At 43.8% G+C, this 27,863-nt stretch overlaps 1 protein-coding gene across 3 annotated transcripts in view; it reads left to right on the top strand.

Moving 5' to 3' along the window:
• slc13a4 (solute carrier family 13 member 4) overlaps positions 1 to 27,863 on the top strand; it is a 95,453-nt gene that overhangs the window by 35,396 nt on the left and 32,194 nt on the right. For 2 of the 3 annotated variants that reach the window (XM_078219963.1, XM_078219965.1), the window contains exons 3-6: positions 11,730 to 11,866; positions 17,124 to 17,329; positions 19,924 to 19,972; positions 25,520 to 25,574. In XM_078219963.1, coding sequence (XP_078076089.1) covers positions 11,730 to 11,866; positions 17,124 to 17,329; positions 19,924 to 19,972; positions 25,520 to 25,574 — 447 coding nt within the window. The remainder of the gene's footprint in view (positions 1 to 11,729; positions 11,867 to 17,123; positions 17,330 to 19,923; positions 19,973 to 25,519; positions 25,575 to 27,863) is intronic. The other variant, XM_078219964.1, reaches the window with a different exon arrangement.

Genomic DNA, 27,863 nt, shown 5'->3' with positions numbered 1-27,863 from the left:
TGGCTGGGCGGGGTGCGGGTTGGGGAGTGCTGGAGACCAGTGGGCCAGGGGACTTCAGTCCCAGGCCCATTAATGATGGGCAAATTGCGATTTTAATATTTAACTCCTGGCCCCAGAGTCACATGGAGGCTGTGGCGCCCAGCGGGGATCCCGCCAAATGGCCTCCGCTGATGTCTCCCGGCCCTCTGCACTGCTAGATCAGCGCGACGGATTGGGAGAATGGCCCCCAACATCTTGGATTCACATCTGCAGCCAGATAAATATCTGTCCATTCCTTGAAATATAGAATTCCCAACACTATTGTCTTTCAACCTACCTCCTGCTTCACCAGCAACCTCTACCCCCACCACCTCACCCCTTCCTGCCCAGCCTACCACCCCTCCGTCCACCTGAGCTAGCTGCAGTGCTGTGGATTTTGCTCGGACTGCACTCCCCAGAGGAACCATCACTCTCGACAGTATTCAGAACTAAATACCGGATGGAGAGCAGGGGATTCCCTCAGTATCTGCCTTAGTTTTTCCTTGTCTGCCTGCCTGCCTGCGGTTGTTACTGATTCTCTTCCTGCCTGCAAACTCTTAAGCTACTGAGTGATCGCAAAGCGGGAACGTGCTGTGCACAAAACATTTAATTCTGTCGATAATCTGCAGTGATGCTAGCTGCAGCTCAAGCTCTGAAACTCGGAAGTTTAGCTGCTCCAGCCAATGACAGCAGCTGCACATGTGGTTGTTGGGGACATGAGAAGCATCCTGAATTTCCCACATGGGACAGCATGTTTATCCAACAACACTGAGAGGCCCTACCATAATTCCATTCATTAGAACATTGTCTGATTGAAATAAACATAGACTCAACAGTTACTAACCAATCCTTTACGCTGATGTCTATTTATTTTATGGGAGCTAACTTAAATATTTTACTTAATCCTTATCACCTATCCGCCTCAGGTTTTAATTTACTGAGCAATCCAAACACTTTAGTGTTCCTATCACATTCTATTTAATTTAAATTCTATCCCCGAATTTGGTTACTTAATTGAACACTGATTGTAATTATGTAAATTATTAAACTGGCTTTAATTAAATGCTAATTTTAATTTATCTAGTCTTACTTTCTGGTTGATTCATTTAATTAAAATACAATAAAAATTAAATGCTTACCAGTGCATTCATCCTACACAGCAGCTTGTTCTGTCACATTGCGATATAGTTCTGCCCCCCCTTCCCCATACTGCTCCCCTCTCCTGCTGTGCTTCGCTGTATAACATGTTCAGATGGCCAACCGCCCCCCCCCGACTATCCCAGAATTCTCTTGCACAACACTGCTCAGTTGAGCGCACGTTGTAACTTCACTTATTCTTCAATCTCCAGACATCTCCTCACATCCCTTCTTGACAACACCCACACATAGCCTCATCTTTGTGCCATTTCATAGTCACCTTCCGCAAATGTTGTCCATTTCTCCTCCCCACTGAATCTATTTCTCAGTCTCACACCATTCTGCTTCCCCTCCTCAAAATGCTCAAACCTGATATCCTACACTCTAGAGTTTTAAATTAACTGATTACAGAGACGGTGGATAGGGCGGCACGGTGGCACAGTGGTTAGCACTACTGCCTCACAGTGCCAGGGGCCCGGGCTCTATTCCTGGTTTGGATCACTGTCTGTGCGGAGTTTGCACGTTCTCCCCGTGTCTGCGTGGGTTTCCTCCAGGTGCTCCGATTTCCTCCCACAGTCTGAAAGGTGTGTGGTATAGATGGATTGGCCATGCTAAATTCTCCCTCAATTTATCTGAACAGATGCTGGAATGTGGTGACTAGGGGATTTTCACAGTAACTTCATTGCAGTGTGAATGTAAGCCCACTTGTGACCAATAAATAAATAAATCAACTGGATGCACTGGTTTTGATCTCCCAGAATTCCCTAGATTCTAGAATGGTCCTCATGGGCTGGAAGGCAATACATGTAACCTACTATTCAAGAATGGAGGAAGAGAAGAAAAACAATTATAGACCAATTGGCCTGACGCAGTTGTCAGGAAAATGGCAGAATCTATTATTAGGGAGGTGATTTTTTACGTTTATTTATTGGTGTCACAAGTAGGCTTACATTAACATTGCAATGAAGTTACTGTGAAAATCCCCTAGTCGCCACCCTCTAGCAGCTGTTCGGGTACACTGAGGGAGAATTTAGCACGGCCAATCCACCTAACCAGCACACGTTTCGGACTGTGGAAGGAAGCCGGAGCACCCAGAGGAAACCTATGCAGCCACGGGGAGAACGTGCAGACTCCACACAGACAGTGATCCAAACCAGGAATAAAACCCAGGTCACCAAAAGAGAAAATGCTGGAAAATCTCAGCAGGTCTGGCAGCATCTGTGAGGGGAGAAAAAACCTGATGTTTCGAGTCCAGACGACTCTTTGTCAAAGGGTCATACTTACAGAGCGTCATTCCTTACAGATGCTGCCAGACCTGCTGAGATTTTCCAGCATTTTTTCTTTTGATTTCAGATTCCAGCATCCGCAGTAATTTGCTTTTATTTTGATAGAACCTGGGTCCCTGGTGCTGTGAGGCAGCAGTGCTAACCACTGTACCACTGTGCCACCCATAACCCGGCACGTTAGAAAAACATAACATGATGAGGCAGAGTCAACACAGATTTATGAAAGGGAAATTGTGTTGACAAATGTGTTAGAAATTTTGAGGTGGTAACGAGCAGGGTTGATAAGGGGGGACCAGTGGATGTATGTATGGGATTTTTAAACAACGCTTGAAAAGTTGCCTCATGAGAAGGTATTCCACAAAAATGAGGATTTATGGGATTAAGGGTAATTAATACATTAGCATGGATTGAGGATTGGTTCAAATTAGTGGGGTAAAGAAGGGAAGAGCAGCCTCAAGGGGAAGAATGGCTCACTCCTGTTCGAATCTCACTAGCTGTTCTGTCTGGAGACAATACACATCTCTTTAACCTGTGTTTAATGCTCCCTCCACCCACATTGTCTGTACCTTTAAGACCTGGCTGGCTGTAGGGATTCGCATTCTAATCAGTATTCTGTAACTTGATTTTCGTGTCTCTGTGCACTGTTTGAGAGCACATTTCCACTCCATCTGACGAAGGAGCAGCGCTCCGAAAGCTTAAGGTATTTGCTACCAAATAAACCTGTTGGACTTTAACCTGATGTTGTGAGACTTCTTACTGTGTTCACTCCTGTTCCTCAGGGAAGTCAGTGGGATAGCAGATTTAAACTGTAGGAAAACATTACAAGCACATTAAAAAGGCCCAACAAAATGAAGAAAAATGTAGTACCAAGCTTTCTTCAAGGTTTCTCTAACTACAGGTTAGGATCGGAGAAATCGTAGAAATTTGACATGACGGAACAGCAGGTTATTAGAAGAGTGAAGGCGTGGCTCAGCAGGCCAGCAGTTATTGTCCACCCTGAACTGGTTTAGAGAAGGTGGTGGTGAGCTGCAGTCTATGTGGACGTAAGTTTATTTTTCAGTAGAAATTTTAGGCAGGCTTACCTCTTAACCTTTCACCCTTAAATTCTATTGGTCTCACCCTGGTGGCAGACGGATGGAACCCCAAGGGAAACATTTTAAACAGTTGTAAATGGCCATTTTTCAGTTTTTCTAATGGCCTCACTAGAATTACTAGCAGGAGATGGACAAATCCTTTAAGGAACTCAAGGGCTTCCGTGTTATGATTCACTCATAGCTTTAAGTGATTTAAACTAGAATACTCGATGGGCCAAATGGCCTTCTGCGCTGTAGGGTTCCAATGTTTCTATGTTTACAAGCTGTAATTCAATGAAATATTCTGTCATGTTCATGGTGGAGGAAGTATTCATGCAGAATGTAAACAGGTCTTGTGGAATGGCCGGTAACTGAAAGTGCCCGATTTTAAATTGTGGAAATTGTAAATTAAATTGATAAAAATTAAGCATTTGGCTGTTACTATAAGGGATGGGAAACACCAATGCTAATTTTACATCCCAAATGGCAAGTTAAAAATCTACCTTCTGGTATCCACAATAGACTCAGAGGACCCGATTTTACCAAAACTTTGCGCCCGTTTTCAGGCGCGAAATCACAGTAAAGTTGGGCGTCGGGCCTATACCGCGATCTGCACCCGATTCCGAGCAGATCACGGCTTTACCGACACCCGATTCGGGCGCGGGTCCGGCCCGCGCCCGAATCAGGCGGCCCAACAATTTAAATGCATTAGCATGCATAAAATATTATCCATATTTTGAAATATTTTCCCAAATGTTTGACTGTCAGGTTTTTAGTTCCTGCGATTATAATTTTGACATTATCTTCCAAAGGGAATTCCTCTAATTCTGTGCAATGTTCAGATGAAAACAAGATGACAGAAAGGATCCAAGGCTGCTCCAGAGGCAGATTAGCTGCACCCAACATTGCCCATGCAAATCACATTCATAAGTAGGGGCACATCTGCCATGGAATGTGAGAGAAGAGTTGCCAATACAAACTTCTTTTCACTACGGTTGATTTCCCAGATTTAGTAATCTCCTTGAATCTTATTTCTAACCAAGTTCCACCACGGGGACAATTCTTCCAAGTTCACCACATGACTCTGAACATTTGACCATCTGGCTCATGCTACAGGGACATCAACAATCCAGTTACAGATCACAAATGTATTATACAGGTCACTAATTGCTCACTAGGACACTGTCGTTAAATTACCTTTCCCATAGATAATTAGGCAGCACAAAGAAGATGCTACATTATTTTCAGTTTGCAAGACTCTCCCAAATCCATCCTCCCCCCCTCTCTGCTCTCTCTGCTGTCTTTTTCTTTCGCGCCCGGGCGCGCTGCTTCAGATTTTTTTTCCAACTGCACATGCGCAGTTCAGAGCTCCGATCGTTCTGGCAGCGCTAAGCCCTGCCCACTGCGTGGATCGGACTGGAGCTGGCATAAAGCGTATGGGCGCACTGCAAAGAGGATTCTGGACTTGGATCTGCATTACGCCTGGATCCGGCCCTTAGACTCCAAATGGTAAAATCGGGCCCATTGAATTCCTACAGTGCAGAAGGAGGCCATTTGGCCCATTGAGCCTGAATCAACGACAATGACACCTATCCCCGTAACACCACGTATTTCCCATGGCCAATCCACCTAATCTGCACATCTTCAGACTGTGGAAGGAAACCGGAGCACCCAGAGGAAACCCACACAGACATGGGGCGAATGTGCAAACTCCACACAGACAGTGGCCCAAGGCTGGAATTGAACTTGGGTCCCTGGCGCTGTGAGGCAGCAGTGCTAATCACTTTGCGCCCAGAACAATATGGAACAAACCATCTGATCTGTTCATATTTGTTCAGGGGTTAAGGAGCAGAACGCTGAGTATGTCCATCAGTCCATTAGCCACCAGGTTCACCAAAAAGTAGAATGAATTGGCGAAGTTTTAAAATAGGCAGCGGATCTGAATGTGCAGCCAGATAAGCTTAGCTCTATAGGAATTCAATCAAATACCTCCCTTTAATTATGGCACCACCACAAAAAAAGTTTCCAGTCAAACTCATATTAAAACAGCATTAACTAAATAAACTAATATGAACTAAAGTGACCAAGTTAGGTTAAAATAGAAAGGGCAGGAATAACAAGAACAAAACTTTCAAGGTGTTGTGCTTGCTTTGTACATCGGATGGCAGAAAATGATAAGGATTGTACTTTAAGTAGTCCGATGAGATTGTGGGACAAGGCAAGTCGAAAAGGATAAGACTTGTATCCTTATGGGACAACACCACTGAAATACATGGGGAAGGGGAGATTTTACTGTGACAGTGAGAGAGCTGAAAGATGTGACAGGCTGTTCTAAAGTCCATTGACCTTGGTGGGACCAGAAAACCCTCCCCCCCCTCCCCCGGCGGGAGAGGCCATGAAATTCCACCCACGGTTGCTGTGTACCTCTTTCTCCAAAATGGATTTGCAAAACAAACAGGAATAAATTAGATTAGAACCAGGATGTTGGGATGACCTAGATCAATGCAGCAGATTCAGAGTCAACCTACAGGGACGCCACACAGTTAAAATAACCTCTGAAAACTTGCCACCTTATTCCTGCTGGTGTCCCACCATTGCTACTTGAACCAAGATGTTTACTTAAGTGGCAGAGCCACCGCATGAGTGCATCTGGATCGCACTCCTACAATATCATTACCCCATTCTTTAGTAATGTGAGTGAAATTGAGAAAACCCAGCACCTGTGGTCAACTTGCTGAGTAAAACCTTGCGGGATTGGTTTGGGGGCTGGGGGTTGGAGAGATCAGAAGCCATATTTAAAAGGGCAGGCACTCCGATCACAAGGACCTTTGAGTGCACGGTGCTGCTTCATTTTAATTGCTCACCTGCTCGCTATTGCCCCTAATAGGCAGTTAAATCCCCTCCCCCCCCCCCCCCCCCCCCCCCCACCCCTCTCCCTACAGCATCTTAAGGCAAGAAAGGAAGTAAAATTCTGAAAAGGAGGCAGAAAGAGTTGCACAAGAGCGGCCCAGGATGACGCTCCATCTGTCATTGATCTTTCTTATTCTTGTGGAAAATCTCCTGCTCTCTGCTCGAGATTTCCCCATGGCCATCTGTCTGGAGGTCAATTGGCAGACATGTCAGCTCTGTCGCAACACATGGAGCGCACAGCCTGTCACTTAAAATGTTACTTTTTAAATAAAAACTGAATTGTAAGTAAAATCCCTCAAGTGGTAAGAGTCAATTTCTAACTCCATTTTTTTGATCAATGCGTCAGAGGCAGGGCTAAAGTTCCCTCTTTAAAGCCACATCACTTCTCATCAAGGTAATGGATTATTTATCATCACATGTCTGCTCAGCAGTTAATATGTGCACTGATCTGTGACCAATGTAAAGTGTATTCTTAGCAGCTTCTACTTCTGGGGGCGGGGTTACTTATCTAGCGAAGGGGCGATTATACTTCCTGGGTGAGAACTGACAATTGAGTCTGTGACACTCTTTAATCGATAGTCTGATCTCTGTGAACTGGAGAACAGGTTCTTTGCTAGTGAGCCAACATTTGAACACTGAGGTAAAATAGAAACAGGCTAAACTTCAACCACTAACTTTTTCCACGGAAAAATTAAGCACGTTGGCGCAGTGGTTAGCACTGTTACCTCACAGGGATCTGGGTTTGAGTTCCAGCTTGGGTCGCTGTCTGTGTGGAGTCTACACGTTCTCCACATGTTTGCGTGGGTTTCCTCCGGGTGCTTCCGTTTCCTCCCACAAGTCCAAAAGACATGCTTGGTAGGTGCATTGGCCATGCTAAATTCTCCCTCAGTGTACCTGAACAGGCGCCAGAGTGTGGCAACTAGGGGATTTTCATAGTAACTTCACTGCAGTGTTAATGTAAGATGACTTGTGACACTAATAAATGAACTTTATGAGTGTGTCAAACAACTTCATTTAAATTCATAGGAAAATGTCACTGCATTAAACAAGGGGGAGCTTTCTGCAATGCACTGTATGATAGCTAAATTGAAAAAGGCTTTGTGCCCAGGTTTCCCTTCATAGCAGAATGGAATTTTGTTTCGACCTGTTCACAAGCAATGAATCAACATCCTAGGGGTTGCCATTGACTAGAAACTGAACTGGACCAGCCAAATAAATACTGTGGCTACAAGAGCAGGTCAGAGGCTAGAAATCCTGTGGTGAGTAATTCACCTTCTGACTCCACAAACCCTGTCCACCATCTACAAGGCATAAGTCGGGAGTGTGATGGAGTACTCTCCACTCCTCTGAATGAGTGCAGCTGTAACAACACTCAAAAGGTTTCACACCATCCAGGCCCATTTATTGGCGCCCCTTCCACAAACTTCACTCCCTCCACCATCGACGAACAGTAACAGCCGTGTGTACCATCTACAAGATACACTGCAGGAACTCACCAAGGCACTTCAGGCAGCATCTTCCAAACCCACGATTGCTAACCACATAGAAGGACAAGGGCTGCAAATACATGGGAACACCGCCACCTGGAAGTTCTCCTCCAAGTAACTCATCATCCTGACTTGGAAATATAATCGCCGTTCCTTCACTGCCGCTGGGTCAAAATCTTGGAACTCCCTCCCTAACAGCATTGTGGGTGTTCCGATACCACAGGGACTCCAGCGGTTCAAGAAAGCAACTCACCACCATCTTCTCATGGGCAATTAGGGATGGGCAATAAATACTGACCGAGCCAGTAACACCCACATCCTGGAAGTGAATTTTTAAAAAAGGGTAAATGGCTGGGAGCATCTGCTAGAAGTCAAAGGTGTGAGGTTAAAACAAAGGTTGTATTTGCTGCTAATGCCATTGATGTGAAGTTCAAGTACATTGCTCCGTGAAATTGTTGCGAATGACAGAGCGGCCAGGTCCAAAGATGGATCTACTCAAATCATCACAGCAGTTTTATGCGGTGATGTACCTATCCAAAAGGCATCATTAATGGCCCCATAAAGTTAACACAACAGCTCCAAATCCATTAGGCAGAGAAAATACCTAAACTTGACTACATGAATACGTATTCACCAAATTATTAAAAATTGTGGGGTCGCATTTTTAACCCCCTGTGGGTTACAACTGGGTTAAATAGACAATTCGAAGGTAAAGTGGGGCACCTTTGCTCCCTAAACCCTTCACAGAAGAAAATATTTGTCTTTTGGGTGGCACCTCCAGCAGTCCCTTTAAGGCTTGCGACCCCATACCTTTAACAGTGCTCTACGAAGATCTACCTTATCTACTCAGAATTTTCCAGAGAACTTGTGCGTAGGTACATTTTAATGCTAATTTTTAGTGCAAAAGATCGAAAAATTCGAGCATTAGCTATTACACTGTTTTCATGGGATGCCCAAATCTGCTCTGTTTCATTGTACAAAATCTCCCTCTGCAAAATACGGACTTATGGAAAAGTGCAGTACACACAAATTTCTTGAGCTTATACCTGTTCTGAATGAGATGCAAACTTATGCTTAAAATGTTTTGCATAGAATGAAAACCATATTTCTGATATTTTAGAAACATTTGTGTTAACAATTTGCTTTATATTTTACCTCACTGATCTGTTACATCTTTAAACACATCTTCATGGCAGTATAATAATTTGCATTAAAATAGAACAACATCCACAATTACATTTTCTCAAAAATGTTGGGTAATGTTTCCACTTTGGACACCATCTGGGTAATTTTCCCACCATGGGAATCGTAACGGATGGTGGTGGGGGGGGGGGGGGGGGGTGGTGGGGGTGGGGGTGATGGGGGTGGGGGTGGGGGGGGGTGGTGGGGGGGGGGTGGGGGGGGTGGTGGGGGGGTGGGGGGGGTGGTGGGGGGGGTGGGGGGTTGGTGGGGGGGTGGGGGCGGGGGGTGCAGACCATGCAAAGGTTCGTTGACCTCAGGCGGGATTTTCCGGTTTTGGGGCAAGCACGGCCAGAAAATCCTGCCCCATATTGTCAATCCAAGTGCAAATTACGCTCAAAGGGGGCGATCTTACCAAAAAGATTCTAAGTGCTGGTGAAGCATGAAAACGGGACAGAATTGCACCCATTTTTTGGGCGAGTTCTCAGAAGTTATCTTATGCTACTTAGAGAAAAAATGAGGCAAAGTATGATTCATGCCAGTAGGTGGAGTGGATGGACTCTATTCATGCTGGGAGGCCAGCTGCTGAATGTTAGAGGGCATCATTGTGCATACACCTGATCTCCCAATGGACTGTGTATGCACACAGTGTGCACGGAGATTGTCACTCTCCTATTCCCCTGGACATAGCCTTCCCCACCCCCCCAATTGCCGCCCCCCCCCCAATTGTGCCCCCGATCGCGGCCCCCCTGATTCCGCCCCCCCCGGCCAATCACTGCCCCCGTTCACCCTGCCCCCTCGAATGATCATCGCCCCCGTTCACCCCACCTACCAATTGCCACCCTCTTGGTATTTGAAAAACCTTTGCAATAGGAGATATTTTTTGATGTATTCAAGGTTGGTCACCTGGTGCAGTTTTACTCATACAGCTGAACATTGTTTGATTTTGGGTGATTTCCGGTGAATTGCACTGAAAAAAACCAATGCAACCTCTTGGAAATTCCAGGCTAATGACATTATCACTGCTGCAACTTACAGTTCCAAATAAGCGGGCGGAGGTGGGGGAGGGGTGGGGTGGGGTGGCTAAAGCTGTGGACCACTGATCTGAGACAGGAAGTGCTGGGACCACAAGATAAGAGACTCTTTCAGCATTATTTCTTGGCTGGAGTAGCAGGAACACTCAACCCAAGCCTCTAAAGGCAACCTTCGGTCTCTCTTCAGTCCCCCCGATCACAGCCCAGACCTAATGTTCTCTTTCCAAGTCAGTGTTCATTCCTCACAGTCCCTCATTGCAGCTTCTTGCCACAGCTGTTATCTCCCACCCACCAGTTAGGATGGCAATATGACCAGCTGCTGGGCAGGAAGGTGACCCCCTGCCATTAAGAGCTCCAGAAGTGAGTCTTACTGGATTTGTACCCTGCTCCTCTGACGTCTCTCAATCAATGACAGTGTCTTTGTTTCCATTGTACCTTCTGATATGAGGGAACCGTCTCCAAAAACAAGAGTAATACCATTAGAGGGAATTCTGTAATGTAATCCATATAGAATTACATTTGAAATTACAACATGGAAACAAACCAATTGGCCTCACCAGTCTGTGGTGGTGCGTATCCTCTTCAGTAGTCTTAATGCCACATATATGTAGGGTGGCACGGTAGCACAGTGGTTAGCACTGCTGCTTCACAGCTCCAGGGACCTGGGTTCGATTCCCGGCTTGGGTCACTGTGTGGAGTTTGCTCATTCTGCTCGTGTCTGTGTGGGTTTCCTCCGGGTGCTCCGGTTTCCTCCCACAGTCCAAAGATGTGCGGGTTAGGTTGATTGGCCATGCTAAAATTGCCCCTTAGTGTCCTGGGATGCGTAGGTTAGAGGGATTAGTGTGTAAATATGTAGGGATATGGGGGTAGGGCCTGGGTGGGATTGTGGTCGGTGCAGACTCGATGGGCTGAATGGCCTCTTTCTGTGCTGTAGGGTTTCTAAGATTCTAAGATATCCGTGCTTCCTTCTCCCCCTTTCCATTAACTGCATGTCTAATCTAGGTCTGGTGGAAATTACTGGGATACAGCACTGCAAATCCCATCACCAAAGAGGAACGTTCTGCCCTTGGAGACCTCTTCCGTATACAAATCTGCTTCAGTCTGGCAGGGAACTCTACAGGGGTTTCCCTCAGAGCTCCAATTAAAATGCAACTAGGCTTCCTGTGATGCTATAGGGCTCATATTTTCACAAATATACAAGTGCCTCATAAACCTGCAAGATTGAGTAGCCAAACAGTGTTTAAATTTCCAGCAGATAAGAAACCTAACTCCTCCCAACCAAGTTACCATTGGGTTAAAAGCCATGGTTTTTCGGCCCATCCCAGTTAATATCTCTCTCTCAGGCCTATCAACGTGTTGCACTGCATTGTAAGATGAACGCAAACATTTCAATATATTGCAATCGGAGTTGCTATGCAGGGGGCTGTCAATAAGATGAATGTCCTGGGTATGGAGCTGTCAGGCTGATACACAGCACTGCACAACAAGTTCTGATTCTTCAGTGTGTTATGTTATGTTATGAGAACTTTCAGCATAATGGCCCATGTTGTATCATAAAAGGTGCTGATTTTCTTCAGGCCTGATATTTGTGTGCGTTTTGTGCAGGTAGCTTCAGAATACTTCAAGGACACTACCTTGCTGCTGATTGGTGTCATCTGCTTGGCTGCTTCCATTGAGAAGTGGAACTTGCACAAGAGGATCGCCCTCCGTATGGTGATGTTAGCAGGTGCCAAACCCGGAATGTGAGTATTACTCCAAGCTCCAGATGTGTGCTGTAGAAGGTACAGGTCCAAGATTATCAAAGCAAGACTGCAGTGAAAGTCTAGCTTCTTTTGGCACTTTGTCTTCAAGGTTTAATGAAGGATAGATTTCCCCATTAGTTATACCTACCTAATGGCCAGAATGTCACCCTAATGCATCAAAAACATGCACAGAGCCCAGTTATGCTGAATCATCATCTATTTAGCATCTCTCTTAATCTTACGATCAGGTTCTTATTGTGGTTGGAAACCCTTTGCCACTTTCTGTATTACATCATTGAATGGAGACTCTGACGATGATTTTTAGACATTCATCCATTTTTCAGGAGATTCTGCCAGAACAGGACTAAATCATCAATTTGTCCATATAGAATAGCTACACCATGGGTTACCGAGAACTATGTTTTATGCCAAGGTGCGTTTAAAGAAACCTTGCTGAATAATTCTGAGTGTGCTAAGAATTACGCTAACAATCAACTTAAGATTATTAGTCGGGCATACAATGTGGCTCACTTACATTTGCTTGAAGCTACATATATTCAAAGGAGGGACTTGTTCCCTGCAGGAAAGGAAACATGTTCAGGTATTGCATCTTTTTTGAATTAAGCAATGGCATGGTTCCATGGCAGCACTGTGATCAATCAGATTCACTTAGCAAGGAATCAGCACCCTTTTCTTATCCAGTATCAATTGTTGTTCCTTTTGAAATTTGGCATCTGTCCTGATGAGGGCAAGATGAAAAGCTTCAACAACAAAGGCAGGAATTTTGTCCACCTCTGCGGCGTGTTTCACCGCAGCAGGAAGAGACGCAGGCTCGCTGGCAGTGAGATCTTATGGTCCACCCGTTGTCAACAGATTTTCTGTTGAATGCACCCCTCTCCACCAGTGAACCCCCAGGGAGGGTGCGTCATCAACGGGACCGTGAGACCCCGCTGCTGTGAATGGGAGCAAGATTTCAGTGAATGTCTATTTTCTCAGCAATATATCAGCTGTTGAATGTCCAATTCTCCATTATCATTGAATCATAGAATCCCTACAGTGCAGGAAGAGTCCATTTGGCCCATCAAGTCTGCGCCGACTCTCCGACAGATTATCCCACCCAGGCTCTTTCCTATAATCCCACATATTTACCCCACCCCCCCAACCTACACATCTTGGGACATGAAGGGGTAATTTAGCATAGCCAATCCACTTAACCTGCACATCTTTGGACTGTGGGAAGAAACCGGAGCACCCGAAGGAAACCTACAGGGGAGAATGTGCAAACTCCACACAGACAGTCACCTAAGGTCAGAATTGAACCCAGGTCCCTGGCACTGTGAGGCAGCAGTGCTAACCACTGTGCCATCATGCCGCCTATACAGTGATTAGGATAAAAGAAATTCACAGTTTTTACATGTTAGAAGTTTTTCTAAAGCAATGATATTTCACTTTCTATCTTATTTCAACGAAATGTCCCAATTATTTATTTCACTCTTTGCTAAGTTTAATTAAAATTGAAGGATAATCAGCAAATTTTACTCCAGGATTGCTGTCTGTGAGAATGTGTCAACGTGATTGGCTCCTTACCCTGTTTCATGATATCACCATGGCTGGACATCTGAAAATCCCTTTGGCTCACTGCCTGATTCAAACTAATGCCAGAAAAGGGGAAATCCATGCCACGGAGATGCCCAGATCTTTGCGGACAGCTTTCTCCGAGGTCAGAAGTGAACGCTACCATTGTGCCACTGACTGCAAATGTCTTCCTTCTACAAATACTGCTGAGTATTCCCACAATTTTCTGATATATTTGTCAAACACTAGCATCAAATGTTCCATTTGTTTGTATTTTCACCTTTACCATTAGTGGTTCTTTAGTAATAGTTACTATGTGATATACCTTGTCCTAATCATGCTTCATTAATCTCATTTGCTCTCCAACAATATTGTCCCATAATCTGTAGGGCAATGAACAGTGTCCTCCATCATAGAGACCTCCCTCTGCCTGTTTAATCCTGCCAATATTTTATTTGGCAAGCTGCTGGGAATGTGAACTGATAACATTTTGGGTAAATGAGGTCCATCAACAACTGGGACCTTAATGAACAAGACAAGGCACTGGGCTTCTCCCTAACTAAACAAAGCGAAGATTATGACATTAAGAGTGGAGAGATGTGTGTGAATTATGGGTGAATGCTAAATCAGGTACAGAATGAGAAATAGAGAGAACGATTGGATTAAGGGAGAGAAAGAAGAGAAAGAATGAAAAAGTAAAAGAAAGATTCTCATTTAAAATTTTACGCATTTAAAATGTATGAAAACCATCAAAACCTAAAGGAAAGTCCATACTTGTAGCAGTTAATTCTTGGTGCCAGAGAAGTCCATTGGCAGTCGTTAACAATTACCACATTGCTCCAAGAACCTCTGATAACTAGTCCAAGTTTAATTAAGCATTTGCAGATCTATGGCTTCAAGCCAGGCTCCTTACATCAATTCAGACCAACTCTAAATTCCTGTAGTGACTTTAGTTTGCAGCTACAATGGAATAGCAACTCCACACTGCTCAGTGCATTTTAATGATGAACCTGATGGTGACTTGCTATTTTTGAGAAGCTAACAGTGCAGCACCGCATCTCCAACAGTAACATTCAAATGTTACTGTTTAACACTGCATCTGCCTTCACTTGACGTTGATTTGCACCTGACTAATGGCGGGGGGGGGTCAATCTTGCCAGAAATTTATGGGGCCACTGAAGCACACTTCCAAAATATGTGAAGACCTCTGGTGGCAATGAGAGGTACTGCAACCCCACTCAAGATGTGGTTACATTCACAGCTTGTAGGTAATCGTGTTGTTTCCAAATGATGTCTTAGAATCATAGAATCCCTGTTAAGTCTGAGATTACTGGGAAATAACTCCAAAGAAGTCACACCAAAGGCAAGCCGCAGGAACCATAGGGTTTATTGAAGAATTGTCCTTCTCACACTCCAACCCTCCAGTGGCTATAGGGGCGGTTTCCCAGACGGGTCACCCCACACCCTGGGTCACCTGACCCGTCCTCTTAAAGGAGCTACACCCCGCATACATAACAATCCCTACAATGCAGAAGGAGGCCATTCGGCCCATAGAGCCTGCACTGACAACAATCCCACCGAGGCCCTATCCCCGTAATCCCATATATTTACCTTGCTAAACTCCCTAACACTAAGGGACAAATTGTCATGGCCAATCAACCTAACCCTCACATCTTTGGAAAACGTATATCTCCCTGACTCTGTTATTGTGTGATCACCTCAGGATTTTCTGGCTTCTTACCGAAAGGAGATCTTGCTGGAGGCAATAGTCTTTTGTTCAAAACCATTTATTTACATACTATTTACAAAGGTTAAATAAGACCAAGACATATCTGGAGCTACTCTTTAAATTGCTTCAGGATCATCTTATCTCTGTGAGTGACATCATTGTGATATAGCTCCTTACACACATGGGCCAGAATTTTACCATCTTACCCGCCATGGGAATCAGAGGGGCGGACCATGGAAAGGTCAGATGCGATGTGAAAATGAGAAGTTAAACTGAAAGTGCACTTCCAGAGAACATGCTTAAGTTCCATTATAAACCTTCTAAAGGTAGCAAGATGTCTAAGGGAAAAGGCAATGGGACGATTGCTTTACAGAGTGAGCTGATTACTTCTTTGGGAGTAACAACTCCTTTTCTACTCAACTTCCTTTGAATCATCTCTGTTGGATCAAAGGGGCAGTTTAACTGTGAATTAGCGAATTCCTAGTCTCTGTCAAGACAGGCGTGTAGGGTCTATCCACCACAAACATGCTAATGATACCTTTCTCCCAATTTGGGACAGGGATGTTATCCCTTGGAACTGACAAATATTGATCCTGCTCAACTACAAGTCCGCCACAGGAGCAAGGCTACTAGTATCGTGGCTGCTCTGACTTTATGTTTGGATGCCAGCCTGAGGTGGCTTGTTATTAAATAACTGGAGGCTGAGGGGAGACTTAATAGAGGTTTATAAAATGATGAAGGGGATAGATAGAGTGAACGTTCAAAGACTATTTCCTCGGGTGGATGGAGCTATTACAAGGGGGCATAACTATAAGGTTCGTGGTGGGAGATATAGGAAGGATATCAGAGGTAGGTTCTTTACGCAGAGAGTGGTTGGGGTGTGGAATGGACTGCCTGCAGTGATAGTGGAGTCAGACACTTTAGGAACATTTAAGCGGTTATTGGATAGGCACATGGAGCACACCAGGATGATAGGGAGTGGGATAGCTTGATCTTGGTTTCAGATAAAGCTCGGCACAACATCGTGGGCCGAAGGGCCTGTTCTGTACTGTACTGTTCTATGTTCTAACTTCACTGATAAAATCACAACATCCACCTCAACCCGCCTTATACTGTAAATGTCAGAGCCCTTAGGGACATTAACATACAGAGGGATCTGGGCGTGCAGGTCCACAGTTCCCTAAAAAGTAGCATCCAGGTGGCCAGGGTGATTAAGAAGGCATATGGCATGCATGCCTTCATCAGCCGGGGCATTGAGTACAAGAGTTGGCAAATCATGTTACAGTTATATAAAAATTTGGTTAGGCCGCATTTACAGTATTGTGTGCAGTTCTGGTCCCCACACTACCAAAAGGACATGGAAGCTTTGGAGAGAAAGCTAAGGAGGTTCACCAGAATGTTGCCTGGGCTCGAGCGCATTGGCTATGAGGAGAGGTTGAATAAGCTAGGATTGTTTTCACTGGAAAGACGGAGGCTGAGGGGAGACATGATAGAGGTCCACAAAATTATGAGAGGCATATACAGGGTGGATAGTCAGAGGCTTTTTCCCAGGATGGAAGTGTCAATTACAAGGGGGCACAGGTTCAAGCTCAGAGGGGGGAAGTTTAAGGAAGATGTGCGGGGGAGGGTTTTCAAGCAGAGAGTGGTGCGTACATAGAACACGCTGCCAGAAGAGGTGGCGGAAGCAGGCACATTAGCAACATTTAAGAGGCATCTGGATGGGTACATGAATGGGCAGGGAATAGAGGGAAACAGACTGAGTAAGGGCAGAAGGTTTTTAAAATTTAGTTAGGGTATCATGATCAGCGAGGGCTGAAGGGCCTGTTCCTGTGCTGCACTTTTCTTTGATCTTTGTTCTAATCACCAGTGCCAGGCAGAATCAGAATCTCCCTTCTCCTGTTTGGTAAATTCTCAGTTTACGAGCACTCTATTTATTTACTCTCTTACTCACAGGTTGGTGCTTGGCTTCATGTGCTGTACCGTGTTCTTATCCATGTGGCTCAGTAACACTTCCACTACTGCTATGGTGATGCCGATTGCAGAAGCTGTGCTGCAGCAGCTCATCAACACCAGCTTGGAATCTGATGTCGAATTAACTGTAATCACGGACACAGACAGCATAGAAGATGCCTACACTAGTTCAGGCTCCCATAAATACGGTGCGTATTGGATAACTGCCACAAGTGTTACTGGTAATAACTCACATTGATCACATACGTTCAGTGAATGTTCAGTCTCCCATCCACATCCTGATTCCTTCTACCTTTCCTTCTCCTTACTTTTTGATGGAGGGCAATAAGTTTGAAACACACAGGTCCTTCAGTCACCCAGCAAAATGCCCCAGTCAAAATATCCACAAGCTGATTGTCAGAGTTAATGGCACCATGAACATCACATTAAATCCAATTTAGGTAGTTAAATTCAATCCCATTTTTCTCCTTCCTGCCTTGAAGTATTGGCTTTGCTTGGGATACAATCCAAAGTGAACTAACAGTACCTCATCCAAGCAAGCATTCTTCATGAATGAATGATCATTCAGAGTGTAATGTCTCTCATTAGAAAAATGCTAGAATCCATTATTAAGGTGGTAATAGCAGTACATTTAGAAAATCATTATGCAATTAGGCAGAGTCAATGTGGTTTCACGGAAGGGAAATTGTGTTTGACTAATTTATTAAATTTATTCAAGGAAGTAACTAGCAACATGGCTAAAGGGGAATCTGGAGATGTGGTTTACTTAGAATTCCAGAAGGCATTCCTCAAGATTCCACATCAAAGGTTACTACACAAAATAAGGGCTCACCTTGTAGGGGGTAACATATTAACATGGATGGAGGATTGGTTAGCTAACAGAAAGCAGAGAGTAGGAATAAATGGATCATTTGTGGATTGGCAAACTGTTACTATTGGAGTGCCACATAGGGATCAGTCTGGGCCTCAACTATTTCCAATCTTTATTATGATTTGGATGAAGGTGCTGAAGGCATGGTAGCTAAGTTTGCTGATGACACAAAGATAATTAGGAAAATAAGTTCTCAAATGGACATAAAGCATATACAGAGGGATAGAGATAGGTTAGGTGAGTGGGCAAAAATTTGGCAGATAGAGTATAATGTTGGAAAATGTGAATTGTCCACGTTGAAAAGAAAAACAGTGTATTATTTGAATGGAGAGAGGAATATGGGTGGCCTGTTACTTGGATCACAACAAGTTGGTGTGCAGGTACAGCAAGTGATTAGGAAGGCAAATGGAATGTTGGTGTGTATTGCAAGGAGAATCGTGTATAAAAGTAAAAAAGTTATGCTACAGTTGTACAGGGTGTTGGCGAGACCATACCTGGAATATTGTGTGAAGTCTTGGTCTTTTTACTTAAGAAAGGGCATAACGGTATTAGAAGTAGTTCAGAGAAGTTTCACTTGACTGATTCCTGGGATAAAAGGGTTATCGAATGAGGGAAGGTTGAACACAATAGGCCTATACCCATAGGAACTTAGAAGACTGAGAGGTGAACTTCTTGAATCATATAAGATCCTGTGGAAACTTGACAGAGTGGATGCTGAGAGAATGTTTCCCTTTTTGAGGGAGCCAAGAACCAGGGTGTATTATTTAAAACTCAGGAGCTCTCTCATTTAAGAATGGGATGAGGAGATTTTTTTTTCTCTTGGGGGGTCATTAGCCTATAGAATGCTTTTCCTGAGAGACCAGTGGAGGTAAAGTCATTGAATATGTTCAAGGTTGAGTTAGATAGACTCTTGGTCATCAAGGGAGTTAAGGGTTATGGGAGCAGATATGAAGGTTCAGTTGAGGCCACAGTCAGGTCAATCATGATCTTATTGAAAGGTGGAGCAGGCTCGATGGGCCAAATGGCCTACTCAGACTCCTAATTCTTGTGGGTTAGGTATCATCAAGCTTTTTGACCTTGTGCTGACCCAAGATTGTCTATCAAATGAAAAGTTTTCTAAAAGGGGTGACTCGATCATGATCAGGGGAGAATAGCTTAGTTAACTTGTTTCCTTTCCTGAGCTTAGAGGCGTTAATGTTATTGGTAGCAGCTCAGCTACAGGGCAGGATTCTCCATTCTCTGTACAGAGTGCTGACAGAGACGGGAAAACTAGTGTACAGCTCACCGGCTGTACAGCCGGGTTGCCTCTCGAGATAATCCAGCACTCTGTGCAAAAGAAAATCTGGAGGTGTGGCTCACACCATCAGCAGGTTGGGGCTGGAAAAAGCTGGCAGCCAGGAATCCCGAGATCGGGCCACCCTTTTTAAAGGGCATTGCTCACTGGCAGCCTGGCACTGCCAGTGGCAGTGCCGGGGACCGTGCCAGGGCACATCCCTCTCCCCTCATGGCTATACTCACATGTGCTTTAAATAGCCAGTTGTAAACCTTGCTGATGTCACATCAGCGAGGGGGAGACAAGTTTCAAGGAAGGCAAGGAAGCCCACTAATTATATGGAAATGCATTGAATTGAGGTTCCCAATCTTCCTGGAGGGAGCCTTGTTACATCAATGGCGAAGAATAGGGAAATCAGCGTGATTCTCATTTTACGAGTCTCATAGTACTTTGCGCCCACTACAAACAGCGTGAAAAATCACCGTCATAGTCTCGACTTATATTAGTACAGACCAGAAACCAAAGTTGATCGAATTCAGCACTACTGTGCACAATACTTTTAATTTGGTGTTTTCCATTTGCAAAGAAGCTCCCTTTATTGTATGCAAGTTTCATTATCTGCCTCTTCTTGCTTCCAGAAGATGAGAATGAGAAGAAACAGCTGGAGCTGATCTACTTTAAAGAAAAGTAAGTTTCATCATATGCATGTGGCCCGAGAAAGGAAAAAAGGACTCTAGAAATGGGGCAGATGTGGTGAACAGGGTTGGAATGACTTTTTGTGCCCTCCTTCCCATAAAGTCAGTATTTTCAATTTATTTGGTGAATCATTTAAATTGAGCTGTTAAATATTGATAATTATTGGTGTGTTTACTGGAGGAAAGGAACTAAAATTAATTCTGTATTCCGTGAGTACTTAATCGATAAATCATAAAGTTTGTCAATTAATAATTGCTGCTCGCTTACCAGCAATAATTCAAATCACAAAGTGAGAATCCTCTGAGGTGAGCATGGTAGTATTCTTGATTTAAACTCTCAGTCAGATCTTTAAAAAAAATACTTTCAGCAATGATTTAAAAGCCTTCAGGTTCCTTCACGGTACCAGGGCCAAAATTCCACAGCCATTGACGCCAGTGGGATTCTCCTGTCCCACTGCAGTGAACAGAGATTTGACGGTGTATCGAATTCTCTGCCCTCACTGGCAGTGATAGCAGGCTGTGAAAGGCAGATTTCAAAGGGCACGTAGGAAAGGCATACTGGAGTTTACAGATTATAAGGGACATGCCCTGGATATTACAAGGAGTTACATGGGATATTCCATGAGATGAAATAGGATAGAGGGATGAATTAGGGTGGATGGGAATGTAGAAACTGGAGTATATAAAGATGAGGGAAAATGCAGTAAGATGTGAGAAACATATACAGACCCTGCTGAATGTAACATTTAAGAACTTTGTTGTAGATAGTATATGGATTTGAATAAACAAACTAGCTCGTGACAGAAAAATAGTACATTTCTGGAGCATGTCCATGATAATTTTCTGTAGCAGTATATCCCAGAGCCAATGGGATGGGCAGACTCTACCACAGTAAACTGGGCAAATCTAGTAATGGGTTAAATAACAGAAGTTGGTACAGTGGTTGGTACACCTGCAGCATCCAACTTGTGCGTTAACTGGCACCTACTATGGAAAGGCAAGGAAACATTTTCTACAAAAGAGAATATGTTGGAGAACATCAGGTCTGGTGACCAGAATTAACTTAACGTGATTCAGAGCCAGCTTACCCCCTATAGGGCAGAACTCTACTTGCCAAAAAAAGACAGCCATGAGCAATGAAAGAGGCCTGAGACAACATAAAACTCAACAAAACTGTTTTCAAAAATGCAGAACAAAAGTACCAATCCCAGTGACTGGGAAAGCATTGCATAACAGCAAAGGATAACAAAACAAATGGAAAGAACCAGAAAAGGGAGAACAAAAAGACACTTGCAAGGGATATCAAAATCAACATGTCAATTTTTTATAATTATTTTAAGGAAAAGAGCAATTTATTATGTTAACATTGTCAATAAAAATAAAGAGGCGGACATGCTAACTAATTATTTTGAGTGAAAAATTTAGAGTAGCTACATGTTACTCACTTCAAGGAAAATAATACAGAATCAGGGACAACTGCCAGCCCAAATTAATGCAAGCAAAATAACAGTAATGAAGAAATAATTCTGCTAAAGAGTGACAAAGGGAACTCAGATAATTTTCATGCCAAGAAAGGAATAAGTGAAAATGCTCAAACTATAATCTTCCAAAGTTCTCTCAATTCAGGAACCGTTCCTTTTAGATTGGAAAGTTGCACATGTCACTCCACTATTTAAGAAGGGTGACATTCGAGGGAAACCAGGAAATCATACACAACTTAACCTAACCTCTGCTATCAAAAATTGCTGGAATTTATAATTAAGGATAGAGTTACTGTGCACTTTGAACATTTCAGCTGATCAAAGTCAGCAGGGATTTGCAAAGGTATAGGTCAATGAACCTGATTGAATTTTTTGAAGAGGCAACTAAAATAGTTGACAGGGAAATGTCTGTTAGTTATATGAACTCCCAGAAGGCATTTGATAAAGTTCCTCATAATAGGTGAGATGTGACTAATGTTGTCCCTCAAGCATTTGTGTTGGGTCGCAACTATTCACTATATTTATTAATGACTTAGATGATGGGGTGGCATGATGGCACAGTGGTTAGCACTGCTGCCTCACAGTGCTAGAGATCCAGATTTGATTCCCGGCTTGGACGACTGCCTGTGTGGAGTTTGCACGTTCTCCCTGTGTCTGCGTGGGTTTCCTCCGGGTGCTCCGGTTTCCTCCCACAGTCCAAAAAAAGTGCTGGTTAGGTGCATTGGCCATGCTAAATTCACCCTCAGTGTACCCAGACAGGCGTCGGAGTGTGGGGACAAGGGGATTTTCACAATAACTTCATTGTAGTGTTAATTGTTATGGTTCAGGTCAGAAACTCCAAAGTGTTTTATGGAGCCTGCCTGGATCATAAGCTTTGCACCTTGAATTTGGCTAGGATGAGCATGATATGTTTCACCTTGGGTATGATTCAAATGACCCACTAGGGAGCTTTTATCAAACAAACTTTAATATAGTTAACATATATGGAAAGAAAATTAACAATAACTCTTATCAATTATAAACAAGAAACAAAACAACCACAATAATGTATAACCCTTAACAAATATATCTAATGTTTTCCAATCAAACCAATCTCATAGACAAATGATCCTTTTCACAAGTTTAATAGAGCAAAGACTAATGCTCACATGATAATGGACTTGAGATCTTTAGATGAAGTCTGTAGTTACTTGGGTAGACTCAGAACAGTTTGAAGTCAGAATAGCTTTCCTAAACACCAGGGACTATAGGCAAGCCGCAAACAACTGATTCCTCCCTTTTGAAAGGCAAAACCTTGCTTTCAGCTAACCAGCAGAATTTCCAACACCAGGGAGAGAGAGAAAGAGACTTCCTTTCAGCTTGATGCCCCTTCTAAAACTAAAACCCAAACTAAACTGCAGTTCAAACTGAAAACGAAAGAACGCCTGTCACCTGACTTGCCAACCAGGTTTTCTCCTAACAATGCAGAGTCATAAACGTCCCAGTAAAAATATACAAACCCCTGTTTAAACAGCAATAAAAAGACTCTTGTAGAGAGCCTGGCAACAATGAGAAAAGTTTGCTTACAACTGCAGAGCACATAATTTAAAAAAACACTTCCCAAAGGTATACCAATGTCACAGTTGGCAGAGCAAAATTACTGTGATACTGGTGGATAAAGCAAATTGAACTAATTCAGTCAGAAGTGTGATGGAATATTCCCCATTTGTCTGGATGAGTGCAGTTTCGGTAACACTTAAGAAGTTCGATGCCATCGAGGACAAAGCCTGCTTGATTGGCATCCCATCCAGCATCTTAAACTCTCTTCACCATTGATCCAGTGTCAGCAGTGTGTACCATCCACAAGATGCGCTACAGCAACTCACCAAAGCTCTTTTGATAGCACCTCCCAAAGCCTTGACATCTACCACCCAAAAGGACAAGGCAGCGGATGCATAGAAACATCATCAACTGCAAGTTCTACTCCAAGCCACACATCATCGTGGCTTGTAACCATATAGCCATTCCTTCACTATTGCTGGGTCAAAGTCTTGGGTCTCCATGCCTAACAGCACTCTGGGTGTTCCTACACCACTTGGAATGCAACAGTTCAAGAAGGCGGCACACCACCGGCTTCTCAAGGGCAATTAGGATGGGCAATAAATGCTGGCCTAGCCAGCAATAGTCACAACCTGGGAATGTATAAAAAAAAGAAAAAAAGTGAGTAGGAAAATAATGCCAAATGGATTTCAATTTAGGTATATCTGAGGTCATCCACAGTGGACCTAAAAAGAGAGAACAGGATTCTTCCTAAATGGAGAAAAACTAGAAGCAGTGGAGGTCCAAAGAGACTTGGATGTCCAGCTATGCAGATCATAAAAATATCACGATGCAATCCAGAAAATCATCAAAAATGTTAATGGAATGCTGGTCTTTGTACCTAGAACAAAAGAGTAAAAAAGGCTAGAAGTCAGACTTCAAAAATTCAGAGCCTTGGTTAGACCACACCTGCAATACTGTGTTCCACTCTCGGGATCATGGCTTAGGAAGGATGTGGAGTGAGTGCACAGAGACGCACCAGAATGACACCTGAACTCCAAGAATTAGGGCAGCATGGTGGTACAGTGGTTAGCGCTCCTGTCTCACAGCTCCAGGGGCCTGTGTTTGATTCCCGGCTTGGGTCACTGTCTGTGTGGAGTTTGCACATTCTCCCGTGTCTGCGTGGGTTTCCTCCGGGTGCTCTGGTTTCCTCCCACAGTCCAAAGATGTGTGGGTTAGGTTGATTGGACATGCTAAATTGGCGCTTAATGTCCCGGGATGTTTAAATTAGAGGGATTGGAAGGGTAAATGTGTGAGGTTATGGGGATAGGGCCTGGGTGGGATTGTTGTTGGTGCAGATTTGATGGGCTGAGTGGCCTCCTTCTGCACTGTAGGGATTTTATGATTCTATGAATTACATTATAAAGAAAGGTTGCAAAAATTATGGTTGCATTCCTTGAAATTTAGATGGTTAAGGGGCGATTTGACCAAAGTTTTCAAGATATAAAGGGGAACAGAAAGGATAGGGGGAGGTAAAGAGAAACTATTGCCACTGGTGAGAGTTTCTGGAACTAACAGGCAGAGTTTTAAAATTAGAGCCAAACTTTCAAGAGCGAAATTAGACAACAATTCTCTACTCAAAGGGTGGTAAAGGTTTGAAACACTATTCTACAAATGATAAATGATGCCAGATCAATTATTAATTTCAGATCTGAGATTGACAGACTTTCATTAACCGTCATGGAATCATAGAATCCCTACAGTGCAGAAGGAGGCCATTTGGCCCTTCTGGTCTGCACCGACTCTCGGACAGAGCATCTTACCCTTACCCTATCCCCATAACCCCCGGTATTTAACCCGCTAACCCTTATAATCTACACATCTTTGGATACTAAAGGGCAATTTAGCATGGTCAATCCACCTAACCTGCACATATTTGGACTGTGGGAGTAAACCAGAGCCCCCGGAGGAAAGCCACGCAGACACGCGGAGAACGTACAAGCTTCACACAGATGGTCACCCAAGTCAGGGACCGAACTGGGGTCCCTGGTGCAACAGTGAGGCAACAGTGCTAACCACTGTGCCACCCAAGATAAAGCTACATTACCTACTCCTGTTCCTATATTCCTGTTATCCATAAAATTAGTATGTACCAGCTGTGTGCACATGTTGCACAGTCTGAACAGATGCCCAAGATATATATACTGTAAGACTAATCCAATTTACTCAAGTAAATCAGTTACGAAACAGGCAATCTAACAATATAATTTGTTCTGCTCATTCGTGCTCAGTCAGAAAATATGCAATGTCCTGGTAGAACTATTGGCTGAATTATTTATAACTCAAAGCAATTCTTTATTTGCAGTCAATGCTCAGGAATGTAGGACTGAATGAAATCTCCAAAGTCCCATTCGTCAGCAGTTATGGATGATGATTAGATGTTCTTTGAGCTAGATATTGAGTGGCTTTCAACCCACATAAATCTGAGGAAAACAGAGCAGGTTTACTGAAATAATTTAAGCTTCTGTTTACTCTCCTAGTGCAGCAAAGAAGAACCAATTTGACCAGAACATGCTTCCTGAGTCAGAGAAGCAGGTTTGTAGTTTTATCAGATTTGTAGCTTTTATCTTGTTTGGCCACTGACTGGATTCTGTTTCTTCCTGTTTTCTGACTCTGCTGTCTTCTTGCAGTAGCCCGCTTGTGATGTTTTATTGTTGCTTCATCTCATGTGATAGGAGAACTGTAAAGCAGAAAATTTGCACTGTGTGTTCTTCATGCTGGGGCTGCCATACAGACAGTTTTGTGCCAGCGATGGTTTGACACTTTCCTTGTCCCACTTCAAATCATGGAATCATAGAATCGCTGCAGTGCAGAAGGAGGCCATTTGGCCCATCGAGCCTGCACCGACAACAATTCCCCCCCCCCCCCCAATCCCCATAACCCCACATATTTACCCTGCTAATCCCCTGACAATAAAGGGACAATTTAGCATCGCTAATCAACCTAACTCTTTGGAGTGTGGGAGGAAACCGGAGCACCCGGAGGAAACCCACGCAGACATCGGGAGAACGTGCAAACTCCACACTGACAGTCACCCAAGGCCGGAATTGAACCGAGTCCCTGGCGCTGTGAGGCAGCAGTACCACCATGGTGGGAGAAGTGAATCAAACATACACCAACCAGAGACTTTTAATGGTTCAAAAAGTGTTTTCTTAAATAAACTCGTTCTGAGTTTGCTTAATATTCCAAGGATTCTCATGGCCTTAATCTTAAAACATGGAAGGAGAGGGGTCACACTGATCTCTGTATGTTGTAGTGGTTCTTTTTGAATGATAGCCCTCCTTAGCAAGCAGGCCTGGGCAGGGGGAATGTGGGCATCAGCAATTAAAATGGGGTGAGAATTTGTTCATTCATTTCCCATCCTAATTTGGCCAAGTACAATTTTAACTTGCAGATGGAAATGATAGCCATTAGAGTTAGCATGGTCCAGGTATGTCGATCGGATTCTTGGAGACCAAACTGCTGCTGCAACTTAAGGCTTGAGCAGCGCTGACTTCCTCTGAGCCTCAAGGAAACCATGAAAGTCCCGATGGTGTGATGCATGTAGACTAACTCCAGTAAAGTCCTATCTGAAAGACTGCTATAAAGTAAGATTGCACTTTATGTAGCATTTTTCTCAACCACCGGATGTCTCATAACGCTTTACATTTTGCAGTGTAGTCACTGATATAATATAGGAATTGTGGCAGCCACTATGCGCACAGCAAACTACCCCAAACAGCATTGTGATAACATCCAGATACCAACAAGGGTAAGGCAGTGATTATCCCAAGAGTGACGGACAAGGAATTGATTAAAGCTGAATAAACATTGCCACTAGTTAGAGGAACGATGATGATCTGGGGCGATGTCCTCACGAAAGTGCTCCTCAGTTCCCATGAAGGAGTGCCCTGAAGCCACCAGTGTTTCTAATCTATAAAAAGAGATACGATGCATATTGGTCAAATTTGCAGATGATGGTAAACTAGGTGGAAAGGCAATTGAGTGATAAAACAGCTCAGGAACTACAGAAAAAAGCTAGAAAAATGTTTTCAATGGGGCCCTGTGATTGCAGATGCAAATCAATTCAAATATAATTACAGAGTATTACATCTTGGTAGGAAAGCATGGCAAACACTCAATGAATCAGCTCAAAGAAGCTGAACATGATCGATGGTGAACACTTAGCCCGGCTCTGCAGAGCAGTAAGGAGCAAAGCAAACAGAATGCTGAGATATTGCCAATGTTAACGGGCAAGTTGGGACAGGTTTGGATGCAGGTTGGAGGTGTTAAATCCCCACAAAATGGCCAGCTTGTCAGAAGCCCGACATGATTCTCCTAAACTCCCTTCCAGCCTCTTACCTTAATTATATGCCCCCTGCTTATTGACCCCTCAACTATTGGAAAAATGCCTTCCTGTTCACCCTCTCTCTGCTTCCCTATCCACCCTCTCCCTGCCTCCCTATCCACCCACTCTCTGCCTCTCATAATCTGAAACACCTTCATCAGGTTCCCTCTCAACCTTTGCTGCTCCAAGGAAAACAGCCCCAACCTATTCAATTTTTCCTCATAGTTCAGACCCTCCAGCCCAGGCTACATTCTGGTAAATCTCCTCCGTACCACCTCTTGAATCTATATAGGATGTAACCAAGACCAAACTGACCTTTGCCACGGTCCCTTTAAATAGAAATCCTTCTATTGACAAGTGTGGCTCATCATTCCATCTACACTGTGATTGGGAAACATGGAAATGGGATATTAATGCCCAGGTGAAGTTAAAGACTTAAAGCAAAAGTCGCTCAGCCTAAAATCAGGGTCCTGATCTGCTGTAACCCCCATCCTCCC

This window comes from Mustelus asterias, chromosome 9 (genome assembly GCF_964213995.1).
Source record: "Mustelus asterias chromosome 9, sMusAst1.hap1.1, whole genome shotgun sequence".
NCBI lineage: Eukaryota > Metazoa > Chordata > Chondrichthyes > Carcharhiniformes > Triakidae > Mustelus > Mustelus asterias.
This window is presented reverse-complemented; position numbering and strand designations above follow the sequence as displayed.